Source organism: Chlorocebus sabaeus, chromosome 10 (genome assembly GCF_047675955.1).
Source record: "Chlorocebus sabaeus isolate Y175 chromosome 10, mChlSab1.0.hap1, whole genome shotgun sequence".
Lineage (NCBI taxonomy): Eukaryota > Metazoa > Chordata > Mammalia > Primates > Cercopithecidae > Chlorocebus > Chlorocebus sabaeus.
Window position 1 is genome coordinate 56,212,236 of NC_132913.1, and position 13,640 is coordinate 56,225,875.

The 13,640-nt window shown below is 38.4% G+C and overlaps 1 protein-coding gene across 1 annotated transcript; it reads left to right on the plus strand.

Annotated features, from left to right (window-relative positions):
- The first annotated feature begins 1,349 nt into the window (after window positions 1-1,349).
- Window positions 1,350-8,246, plus strand: G6PC2 (glucose-6-phosphatase catalytic subunit 2). Its single transcript, XM_038001965.2, is given in 5 exon segments — window positions 1,350-1,673; window positions 2,559-2,668; window positions 4,652-4,763; window positions 6,833-6,948; window positions 7,735-8,246. Coding segments are annotated over 5 exon segments (1,164 nt in total). The 5' UTR covers window positions 1,350-1,359.
- The last annotated feature ends 5,394 nt before the right edge of the window (window positions 8,247-13,640 follow it).

A 13,640-nucleotide genomic window follows, 5' to 3' on the forward strand; every position in this document is an offset into this window, starting at 1 on the left:
CCCTTATACCACATTGGGACCACTTGAGAAGTATTTTAATAATACCAATGCCCAAATTCCATCACCAGAAATATAAATGATCTCAGGTGGGACACAGTTATGGCAATTTAAAAAGCACCCCAAAAGATGTTAATGGTCAGTCAATGCATTTATTCCAGGCAAGGTACCAATAGACACTGAAGCCCAGTAACAATGGTGCTGTTAAATGATGGGACACAAAATTCGAAGAGAAGTTCAAAGTGGTAGTCATAGCCTGTGAAGGCCTCTACTGAAGTCTTTTGTCTTTACTTAGGCCATGGTAAGCCAAGACAAAAATCCGAATGATAAAATAACAAGGTTACCTAGATCCATCACTGGTCCCCTTGTGAGGCTTAGTTGCTTTCCCAGGAAGACACAATCCAGTTCTCTAAACCCAACATCTCTCTGATTTAGATCCATAGCCTCTTTGTGCTACCCTTCTGTTCATTCTCAGTCTACCCTGGTCCACAGTCCATGGTCCAGTCATAGTCCATAGTCCAGGACCATGGCCCTGGTCCATAGTCTAGTCATAGTCCACAGCCGTAGATTGTGGACCTGTGACTTAGATCCACAGTCTCTTTGTGCTACCCCTCTGTTCATTCTTAGCACTTGTTTGGTGCTTTCCACTTCTGCTTAACACTGTTCTCAACAAACCATTTTCCTGACCGGTCAAAAGCCCTTTGAAGTCTATTCCTATCTTTGTCCCATGAATCATTCCCCATTCCTCTCAAGTGTATTCTCTAGTTAATAAAAGATACAATTTGATCCTAACACATTTCTATTAGCCAAATGACTTTCATTTCTGCTTTCTTGTCTTATAGTCAAAAAGCAACACATTTCTTTCCCTGTTCCATATATAGTCTATCATTCTCTTGGATAAAGAAAATTGAAGATTCTTATTTTAAATCAGTGATCAGAAAATAATCTGTCATATCATATATTTTTCATACCCAGGTATTTATTCAACCATTTTCCTCAAAGACCCAATAAAGTAGAGAGACACAGCCTATCTTAAATTAAAATGCAGCACTTTATGGGCTATTCGACATGCAATAATTATTTGCAAAGTCTTTTCACCAAATATAGAAATTGCTAATGTCTGACTTTGGAGGAAATGAACTGTACAAAAAATTTCAAACAAACAAGATTCAACTGTTTATACAAAAGGGAGGTTGCATAAGAAATCCATTGTGTTTCTATCTGAATTTCCCCCTCAAATTGCCACAGATTAGCATGTACTTCACTCTTTGCCACCAATTAAAATCATAAATAGATAAGCTTTTCAGCAGAGGAGGGCCGGTGTGCTCTCTCCACAGATGGTCAGCATCACATGTTGCAGTAATGGTTCAATACGCCACAAAGGCACAGTATAAAAACGGTGGGAATCAGAGCACTTCAGCTCCAAGTGCTCTATGTTTAGAATTGCCTCTTTTTCAAGATGGATTTCCTCACAGGAATGGAGTGCTCATAATTCAGCATTTGCAGAAAGACTACCGAGCTTACTACAATTTTCTAAATTTTATGACCAATATTGGAGACCCCCAGAATATCTTTTTCATTTATTTTCCACTTTGGTTTCAGCTTAATCAGACAGTTGGAACCAAGATGATATGGGTAGCAGTCATTGGGGATTGGTTCAATCTTATATTTAAATGGTAAGATTTCTGTTTTATTTCATTTTTCCTAAGATTTATCCTTATATTTGTGGCTTTGGCATAATGATCACATTTCAGATGTATATTGTTTCTCTTGCGAAATCTTTCAAACATACCAGTTAACTTGAAACACCAGATTCATAAGTAGAACTTTTAAAAAGCACAGAAATGTATACTTTTTTTTTTTTTTTTTTTGAGACGGGGTTTCACTCTTGTTGCTCAGGCTAGAGTACAATGGCGCGATCTCAGCTCACCGCAACCTTTGCCTCCCAGGTTCAAGCAATTCTCCTGCCTCAGCCTCCTAAGTAGCTGGGATTACAGGCATGCGCCACCACATCAGGCTAATTTTGTCTTTTCAGTAGAGACAGGGTTTCTCCATGTTGGTCAGGCTGGTCTGTAGCTCCTGACCTCAAGTAATCCACTGGCTTTGGCCTCCCAAAGTGCTGGGATTACAGGTGTGAGCCACTGCGCTGGGAAAGAAATGTATTCTTTAATGACTTATAAGTAATTCCCATGCCCCTGTAACACATATTCTGTTATTAAGAATTACTTAAATGAGCAGCATGATAATGAACACATTGATAATTCCAGAGACCATTTTGATATCTCCAGTCTAAGTATCCAAAGCACCCATAAGACATTCCCTGCAAGGGAAAAAAGCCCCCATGTTAATGGGAAACCAGGGTGCCAAAATCCCAAATGACTACCACGTTTAATAATGTGTGAGAGACCAGGACCTAAGTATTTTCAAAGTCTCTTAATCATGAACTTTCACAATTAACCCTGTGCTTGAGTCATGTTTTATAGGAAAGAATTGCTAATCTCCAATTAAATAATAGCTGTGTATTTAAATATATATGTATGTTTATAATTCTTTAAATACAGGATATTATTTGGTCATCGACCTTACTGGTGGGTCCAAGAAACTCAGATTTACCCAAATCACTCAAGTCCATGCCTTGAACAGTTCCCTACTACATGCGAAACAGGTCCAGGTAAGCTATTGTGGCAGCCTCCAGTTACTGAAGGTCTTCCAATAGAGAATCATTACACAGGGTTATCATCTAGTAACTGATATTATATATGGTAGTAAAGAAAATCTCATGAGTGAGGATACTAAAACTTCATAACAATCAAAATTACTAATGAGAAAGCAAAGCAAAAAAAAAAAAAAAAAAAAGAGAGACACCTCAAATTCTATTTTGTTATTTATGAAAGGGTAGATTGGGAGAAAACTCCCCAAATGATTAAATATTTGGTGTTTACTTTTCAGAAGAATGTAATGGCTTGATACTAAAACAAGAAACAGTTAACTAGAACAAATTATCAAACTAGACTAAGATCTTAGAAATGTTGGCTTATCTGCTGCTAAGCAACTTTCAAAGTTATTATAGGTCTTCTGAGAATCTCATGAATGAGGGAGGAATAGTCAAGTCTTCTGTAAGAAAGGTAAGGACTTCTCAATGTTACTATGGCCAGTAAAGACTATTTCTAACCCTAGAACAATCTCTTTAAAACGTATTTTTTTTCTCTGTACACAAGTAGGCTTCTTGGGCCACTTCTTTTTTATTCTAATTAAGATTCTATATGAATATAAAGCCTTTATTGTGATAGTTGATTATAAGCCTGTTTTAAAAAGTTTTTTGAAACATATATTTAAAAAGTACATGTTTTAATTTACAGCAATATGCTATATTGTACCTCATCATTTTACATAGCATAACATTCTTGCCAATTGACATCCTTCGAAACTAACTCTGAGTAGAGTTAAGGGTAGTAGAGAATGTGTAAATTCCTAATGAGTTTTCTGAATATGTCTTTTTTGTTCCCATAAAAGTATACATACATCTGTCATATCGCTTATTACACTAAATGATATAACTAATTATTTATATATCTGATTGCCTAGACTGGGCATTCCATCAGGGGAGGGATGATGCATATTTTATCTTTGTGAAACCAAACTGTGATAAATGGATGAATGGTTGGCTGGATAACATTTGAGACCACTGAAATGTTATCGTGGTCAATTCCAGCCCTTTCTGGCATGTGTTCCACCTTATAAGACATTTTCTGGAAAGAGAGAGAGGAAAGAAAGACTGCATCTCTCTGGGAGATGTCCAATTCATTTAGGCATAGTTTTTAAAAGGCTCTGAAATTTTCTGCAGATAAGATATAGGTCTGTCTTTGTTTAACAAATAAGAGACAGGTATTTAATTTGAATGAACTACTAGGTGAAAAATTGGGGAGGACATTTAAGTAAAGTGATTAATAAAAAATTCAGTAGCATGGAAAAGACATTCTGGAAGTAGAAAGGCTACTGTCTGCAGGCTTTTTCTGCTAGGATTAATGCCCTCTTTACAGCTTCTCCTCATCTTCTGTTTTAAAACAAAGATTCTCACTGCAGTGGCCACAAGATAGGCATAGAAGTAACTGCTAGTACACAGCAGTCATTTATAAATCAATCAGCAAATCACAGGCATAGCAATGATATCCTTTGGAGTTTGACTTCTCAGCCCAAGGAAAATAAGCCAATTGAAGATCGAATACAAGCATTAGGGTGGTGCAAAAGTAATTGCGGTTTTGCCATTACTTTCGATGGTAAAAACTGCAGTTACTTTCGCATTAACCTAATACTTTTTCTTGTCAATTAAAAACAATTAAATATTGAAGAATTAGTAGGGCTGTGGCAGATTTTGGTGCAACAGACTGAGTTCTTAATGAGCCTTGAGTATATGATTTCTGGAATTGAATGAACCTGAAAATCTGGGAAAATTTTTTTTAGACAGTGTTTCTCAGGCTCAATTTAACTCAATTTTTCTTATTTCTACCCACTTCTAAACATTATATTTAGCCTATGTCTTGTGATTTTTTCCTGAGTTACTCATAATTTTCATGGTGAATATGCCATTCTATTATTCATTTCTTATCTTGATAGTTAACCACTTTTCAAATGGACGGACATTTTGTTGTTGCAGGAAGTCCATCTGGCCATGCAATGGGTTCGTCCTGTGTCTGGTATGTCATGGTAACCGCTGCCCTGAGCCACACTGTCTGTGGGATGGATAAGTTCTTTATCACTCTGCACAGGTCAGCCTTGCTGCAGTTTCTGTAACACTGGAATACAACAGTTTTTAATACAGAAAGTCTCATCTAAAAATTAATTTTAGTGCAGTTTTAGTCAATGAATAAAATGTGCTTATTCTATTCTTTCATAGACAAAATAACAAAATGAATAGAAAACTAATATTTTCCTTTAAGATAATAGCCTAATTAGCTCATAGCTATTTCCGCTTTTCAAGTTGGAAATGTTTAACTGATGAAAGACTTACTAAATGTGCCTCTGGGTTTCCAAAATGCAATAATTATCTTGATAACTCATAAATACGTCATCTAAAATTATACAGCGTGAGGAAACATTTTTGCATGCACATTCCCTTGCTTTAAAATTAACAGGAAGTTTTGAGAATCATCATTCTCCTTGACTGCATCAGTTTATTTAGTAAAATTATGCTTCCTTCTTTGAATAGCCGATGCTTTTGATTTCAGTAACATATATTCCAGCTTTAAAGAGTACACAAACTTTTTAATTAAAAACATTCTAGAAGCAAACTTAAATTTGAATGTTAGTAGGTTTAATGTTAGTAGGTTTCTTAACGTTTAGAAAGGTCTAGAACTTGAAGGTTACTCACAGTTGTTTAGAAATTGGGTTGTTTCCTTCTCTTCTTTCCTGAAATACTTTGTCATTAAAACAATCGTGAGTACCAATTTAGCCATAAGTTAGGCAACTTGAAATTAGATTTGCAAGTTAACCTTAAAAAAATACTATAACATGTACCATGATTAAAAAGTTTTCTAAAATAAAAAAATTTCAAGATCTATCACATATTCCACTTTTTAGATTAGTATTGGATAATATAAAAAACGAACAACCAAAGGAATTTTGGTATCTTAAAAGTTTATTCTAATGAGACTGTGACCTGTATGCCTTAATGTATTTATTACCCAACCCAAAACAACAATAGTAAAAAGGTGTTATAATGTAAAAAAGTTAGCATTTTCTATTCACAGGCAGTTTTCAAAGTAGGAATCTAGGTCAGTTTCACCTTTTATCTATACTGTATTCCTGCCTCCAATGACCAAACCTGAAAAAATATGTTTCTTCTAAGAAAAAAATTCTCAATTTTTTTTTTAATTTTTATAACTGCAGTATTTTCTTTTTTTAAAATTTTTTTTTAATTTTTATAACTGCAGTATTTTCTTCATCTATAAAATTTTACTGAGTGTGTGCTTCTTATTTTTACATTACCAAATTCTTATTTATTCTTCTTCCACACTGATATCCTGCTTACTTCTTTCAAAGCCTCATTTCTCTGTGTTCCTTAGCATTTATATAACCAAATTTAAGTCTGATTATCAGGAACAAACCATTCAAGGATTCCTGGAACTCAATGCTGCTAACACTTTTTTTTTTTTTCAATGACATGCATTGCTTGGATTTTAATATTTTTTATGTTTTTTGTGCATTGCTGTTTCTAATCCAAAGTATATAACCTATAGATCAATTCCCCGGTTCTCTATTTTCTGTGTCTCAAAAACAAAACAAAATAAAAAAACAAAAAACAAGAGACAAGGAGTTTTGAAAATCCGCGAAATTAAACCTCATGAAAATTAGCCTCAGATGGAATGCTCATGTGCTTTTCATCTGGATGGTAGCTGCTTTTCTACTGAGTTTTCCTCAAGCAAAGAAAGGTTGAGAGAGAAGGCACATAGGGCAGGGCGTGAAAATATATATGGTTCATCCTTGATCAATCTGGATATTAGTAATTCCCCCAAACTTGAATTTATCCTATTCCATTAAAACAGTTATTCTTATTTCATAGAGGTCAAATTGACTTCCTTTTTAACATTTATTAAATCTCAGCATATAGCACTGGTTAAATTTAATGCATTGAGAAATGTAGAAATCTCTGTTAAAACTTTTCACATCCTATGGAGTATGTGGAAACAACGTTTTGAAAAAAAAGATTCTAGAATCATGATGCTATGTCACAGTTAGAAGATTCTTCTGAGAAGGATCATCTGATGTCATCCCCTCTAATTTTAGGAGTGATACAGTTTCTTTGCTTTTTACACTTGTATCTATTCTTCCATCATAGACTGACCTGGTCATTTCTTTGGAGTGTTTTTTGGTTGATTCAAATCAGTGTCTGCATCTCCAGAGTATTCATAGCAACACATTTTCCTCATCAAGTTATTCCTGGAGTAATTGGTGGTAAATATGATCACTTACCCTTAGTTGTGCCCTTTGAAAGCTTTAGCTTCATTTGTTTAAGGGTATCAGATTCTCCTCGGTAATCAACTTTCCAATTTCAGAGGTAATTCTGTGAAGTCACTGATACTAAATGCTACCCTGGGAGTTGACGTGGTGCAACACACCTCTCATAGCCTCCGTGTACAAAGTGGCACAGTCTCAGTGGCGTAAATGCACAAATTGCTTCATGATATGGGCTTTTCTGAAGTGAAATTAGAGCTAAGTCTAACTCCCAAACCATCACTTCAGACAGTGTGCTTGAGTCTTGCGTCGGGGAACTTAATGACTCAGAGACCTGCACACTGTGCTATTCTCTCTGAAACATGTGAAGTGACTATCACATGATTACGGACTTCATTTAGTAGCTGCTTTGTATTCCTGAAGCAGTGTTCACCATGACTCAGTTTCCACTGTTCAGCACCATGTTACCTTTCAAAGGCTAATTGGCTATGGCAATTGAAATGTTAATTGCAAGTACCTAGATCAGTGCTGTCTAAAAAGTGGGTTGTCAGTCAGTGCCACCAACTCCAGAACGATCCTTCTGGACTAGCATGAATAATGAAAATACCGTGGGCAAACTTGCATTTTTAGTTACTGCCTAAAAAAGGCTTTAGGAAATTGATAGAACCTCTGTGTCTAAAGCCCTTTGTCATTGAAAACGTGGCAAATTCTTTAACGCAGAGAGGAATGATCCTCGAGGGGCTCAAGGGCACACAGTCATCGTCAGTGTCTCTTTCCAATCCTCAGGCATGCTGGTGGCAGAGGCCTTTGAACACACTCCAGACATCCAAACGGCCAGCCTGGGCACATACCTGAAGACCAATCTCTTCCTCTTCCTGTTTGCACTTGGCTTTTACCTGCTTCTTAGACTGCTCAACATTGACCTACTGTGGTCCGTGCCCATAGCCAAAAAGTGGTGTGCCAACCCCGACTGGATCCACATTGACACCGCGCCTTTTGCTGGACTCGTGAGAAACCTCGGGGTCCTCTTTGGCTTGGGCTTTGCAGTCAACTCGGAGATGTTCCTCCCGAGCTGCCGAGGTGGAAATAGCTACACGCTGAGCTTCCGGTTGCTCTGTGTCTTGACCTCATTGACCACACTGTAGCTCTACCATTTCCTCCAGATCCTGACTCAGGAGGAGCATTTATTTTATGTGCTGTCTTTTTGTAAAAGTGCATCCATTCCCCTAACTGTGGTTACTTTCATTCCCTACTGTGTTCATATGTTAATGAAACAAAACAGAAAGAAGATTCAGTAGAGTGGTGCCTAGAGTTAGTGCTCCGTGTCACAGATCACCCTTTTCCATTCACCACTAGAGCCACAGAGTAGGCACAGACCAGAAGCTTGTAATCCGACGTCACAGAATAGCAGCAGAGGCCCCATTCCCCATAGAGATGTTTAGTTTGGCCTTTGCACTGGTCTTTTTTTTTTTTTTTTTTTTTTTAATTCTTCAGTTACCAATATTTAAAAACAAGAATATTTGACATGAAAATCAGAAGTTGTGTAGTTTTTTGAAAAATCTGATAGTATAACAACACAGAGCCTGCATTCCCAGCTGGAGACAACTGACCAAAGCCGCATACAAACAGTCCCCAGTAGGAGGCAAGGATTCTCCATTTTCTCACAGTCTTCAGCATCCCAGCAAGAACCCCAGTATGATTCCTTTATCGTCTTAAGCCCAGGCTGCATCTGATTCCTGTTGGCATTTTAGTGGGGAACACAGCCGTATCCAATCTCAGTTGTCAGTTGAGGAAGTGGAAGCCTATTTAGGTAAAAGAACTTGCTGGAGTCACGTCACCTGCGGAGCAGGAATTAGAAGCCAAGGCTTCTGACATATATCCCTATTGCACTGTGTGTTTGAGTGTGCGCACATGCACATGCTTTTTTTGTTGTTGTTGTTTTTCCTTTGTAGAGCCAGGGACTTGCTCTGTTGCCCAGGCTGGAGTGCAGTGGTGGATAATGGCTCACTGCAGCCTCACATTCCTGGCTCAAGTGATCCTCCCTCCTCAGTCTCCCAATTAGCTAAGACTACAGGTGTGCACCACCATGCCTGGCTAATTTTTGAGTATTTTTTTTAGAACCAGAGTCTAAATATTTGCCCAGCGTCTAAATATTTGCCCAGGCTGGTCTTGAACTCCTGGCCTCAAGTGATCTACCTATCTCACTCCTCACAATGCTGGGAGTGCAGGCTTGAGCCATTGTATTAGTAGTTGGCCTACACTGTCTTTTGTTTCTTTATTTACAAAAGGTAAAAATCAGTAAGAATGAATGCTTTCATTTAGATTCTATGATGACTGCCATGTAAATCAGATACCTTTTCAGAAATGACATTGAAAGACTGCATCCTCTGTGACTTATACCCCACACATACATGCAGGGTCTAGGTGGGGCCAACGATGGCTCCAGATATATATACACATGGGTCCAGGGGTGACAGAACAGGCCAGGCTACTGTAAGGATTTGAACCTCTACTTCACTTCTGGTTTCTGTTTTATAGTAGTGCTCACCAATACTTCAATAAATTCTGCTGAACTTACTCTAATAGAACATTATTCAACCCCCAAAGACTTATCTCTTCACTATGACATCTCCATACTTTATTTTTAGGAGCCAGTCTTTCAAAACCGGAGAAATTAGGTGCCTTCCTCAAAGCCGTGCTCCAACCCAGGCCAACTATTAAATGCTTGCATCTGTTAACTGGATTAGTCTGTATGTATACTGAACTGTGATGAAAATCTATAGCTTTGTTTTAGAAAATTGTTATTGATGGACTATTAATATTATATTAACAATTTCTCAGTAAGGGTGTTTTTTCCTCATTGAATCTAGGAATGCTGGACTTTAAGTTGATAATTGTGTCATTTCAATCAAGTACAAGGATTTTGAGGCAGATTTCACTAGATATCTTAGTAATCCCCCACAATGTTTTATGTAACTCTTCTCAGAATATCAATATATTAATTATTTTAGATGACATATTAAATATTCTATGAATATTAATGAAAATAAGACAGTTGAAGTGACTGTTGTTTAACAAGATAGTAGCTGACTATAACAAACCTCAAAAAATCAAAGTATTAATTACCCCTTTCCAAGTATATGTATAGAGTATATGTCATTGCTTTTACAAAACACACTTAATAGCTTTCTTTATAAAAGGCAACTGAACTTTCTAAAAGGTAACTGAACTGAACTTGATATTAGTGGTTCGGTGATTCTAAAGCAAAAAGCTAAGGGATTAAGAAAGAATAGCTTAAGAATGAAATTTGTCTCATGTTGCTGGGACACTTGGGATGAAAGAAGTAGAGAAGAATGATTCTTCAGGTGATGACCCTTGTTCATTGGTTCAGTCCCACACTATACCCCACCACGTTGTGCCTTTAGATGCCTTCACATTTCATGATGCATTTGTGTCATTACATCTTCCACACGTCAGAGATCTCATTCCTGTTTAAAAGCCCTTTGTCAAATTTCACATAAAATAATGTTAGTCTTGAAGGATTCTGGTACATCCCCTCCATCCTAGTACAATCTCAGCCTGCTTTCACCAAGGCCTGGGGAAACTGTGGCATTCATAGCCTGGGAATTCTGCTGCAATGATTGACTCTACCATAAATCCCTTCTCTATTTCCATGGAGAAGCTATCTTCAGCCACCCCACGGTGCTGTCCATTGGGCAACACATTATCCTCAGAGGGGGACTGGGATGAGGTGTGGGCTTGTTTTCTATAATTAATCCCCAAGAACTCTGCCCCTATCTTCCATAAAGCCCCAGAGTCCCCATGTGAGTAGATTTCCCTCTTTATTCTAGTTGAAGTCTCCTGGAGGGATCCATATGGTGGTAAATTGCTTTTGCAATTGAAACTGCTTAGGCAGCAAGAGGAACCGTTTTTCATAGCCTTGGAGAAAATGCCTGCCCTTAATAATGATGGAAAAGGCTCTTCTGTTTCCAATTTATTTGTCAGAAGTAAGCGGAATTGAGTTCATTAAACACTGTTATTATAACCATATATTCAAAATGTCTACATATCTACATATTCAGGAGAAACATGTCAATACCATGAGCTTTTAGGATGAGAAAATCTAGACAAGTGATTCAAGAAACTGTCCAATCAAACCTACATTTGGAAAGAAATGCAAAATAATTTATTATTGCTGAAACTAGCTATCAGGAAGAATATTAGTGCCTTTCCTTTGACAACCTATTGATCGGACATCTGCCTAAGAAGGTTAAGTTGGTGCCTTCTTTAGACATATTTCATTACAAAACAGATGGTGATTAAAATAATTGTTATAAGATATCCTTGATACTAAAAGTCATATCTCGAAATGCTTTACATTTTTTCAAATTTTTTAAATAAATTCAAGATCAAATTGGTACACACATACAAAAATCTTGGTGTAAGAGAAAGTCAAAAGACTTGGTTCTAAAAATGATATTCTTTTCTTAAGTATTTTAAAATTGTATATTCCAGCACTCTTCAGTTGAACTTTTTACAGTGCTGGAGATGTTCTCTGTGCTGTCCAATATAGTAGCCACTGGCCATAGATGTTTATTGAGCTCTTGAAATGTAGCTGATGCAACTGAGGAAATGCATTTCTTTTTTTGAGACGGAGTCTTGCTCTGTCGCCCAGGCTGGAGTTCAGTGGCGCCATCTCAGCTCACTGCAAGCTCTGACTCTGGGTTCACGCCATTCTCCTGCCTCAGCCTCCCGAGTAGCTGGGACTACAGGCGCCTGCCACCACGCCCAGCTAAACTTTTTGTATTTTTAGTAGAGACGGGGTTTCTCCGTGTTTGCCAGGATAGTCTCGATCTCCTGACCTTGTGATCCACCCGCCTCGGCCTCCCAAAGTGCTGGGATTACAGGCGTGAGCCACCGCGAAATGAAAAATGAAATGCATTTTTAACCTTCATTTACTTTTAATTAATTTACATTTAAGTGGACATGTGTGTTTAGTGGCTACTGAATTGGACAGCACAAATCAAGTCTCACAGTGCTTTTCCTTGAAAATAAAACCGAAGTATTTTGTATATTGTCACTTGTGCCGTGTTCCTGTGAGACAACATGAATCAGCCTTAACGACTCTAAGAAGTTAACAGATATTGCTGCATTTTCCAAAGGGATCCTCTGCAGACCTGGATTCTCTCTCTGCAGCTTCCTTCTCTCTCACTCTGTCCTGTGAGCTCTAGCCGCCTTGGTGTCCCTGAACTCTCAGCTCTGCTGCCTGGAATCAGAGAGTCTGGGTTTGCCCTCCCTGAACCATGTTTCGGGAACCCTCTAAGGGCCACAATACTGGGGGGGAGCTTTACCCAGTCCATGACCACATTCTGGATGGCTGGATGGCTTTCTGACGAAGCCTGCCTGCTTTTCTGGGTCCAGCATACATGAATGCCCAACACCTGTACGTCTGTGGCTATTTAGAAACTCTTCCAAAAAGGAACACTTGTGTCCAGTTGCCCCTGAGGATTTTGCCCTCATTGATGGGCTGTCGTAGCCACTTTGGAAATCGCAAATAGCTTCTAGGATGAATTCCTAGATCTCAATATTACCAGGAAACTAAAATGGGAGTCTAGCTTTTCCCCTCCCCTTACTTCGAATGCTTTCAGATGGTGTTTCACTCTGAAGGTAATGTGGTGCCATTTGCCAATTGTTAAAAGTCTGTTTTTTTTTTAAGTTAACAGTAGAAAAGATCTATAAGAAGCAACGACTCCAGAAACTTCTGCCAAATGACAGAAATTCATGAGAAGATTCTAAGACTTAGAAGTGCTTCCTTTTCAACTCTGTAAAGTACAAATGCAGTTTATGTCAAATTTGAGCAGGTTTGGTGTGGAGTACTAATTACTGTCTGCTGTCCTTTGAGGGAGAGCACAGTAATGACTCAGATGAAATCACTTCTCATTTCTTTTGGCAGCATAGAAGTAATTGCTCTAAAGGAGGGAAGAAGCTTCAAAGATTAAGGTTATAAAGGTTAGCATAAAACCGATTGTCTTCTGTTTTGAAATTTTTTAATTTCTTAGAGTTTTTCTTTTTTCTAATGTTTTGCCGTTTGATTTCTGAAGAGAATCTGTCCTCAGTTCAAAAACCATGGTATTTCCCCAAAGAACAATATGTTCTGAAGGAGCTGCCAGGACCGGGGCAGGTAATGAGTGAAGGCAGCAGCTGCGGTCCCGCCGAGCGGGACTCCTGGCACACGCGGGAAGCGCGGGGAGGGAGGGAGGCGCTCGCAGCACAGCCGCCCGTTTCCGGCACTGGCCAAGTGGAAACTGAAGCGGCTTCCATGGGAGGATCTGGGTGCGCTGCAGGGGGAGCAGGTCATATGTGTGCCTGGAAAAGAAACCCAGCGCTACCAAGATAAAGAAGAGCTTCTCTCCTCTCGCACTCACCTAACCCTGTGCATCAACTAAGCCGATCACACTCTAATTCCTGTTCAAAGAGTTGGCTTTTTCCAGGATTCAGGCTTTGTCTGACTAACAGCATGGACCGGATTGTCCTCTGTGCTCATACATACATCCTGCTGCTAATGGAAGATGGGCATTATCTTCCACCCGCCCCCGCCCCTTGCCTCCAGGCTCAGTAATTCTGCATCAAAAACATTTCTATATAATCATTCCTTTCTTAACAGTTGTTCAAATAAAAAAAAAATGGTAGAG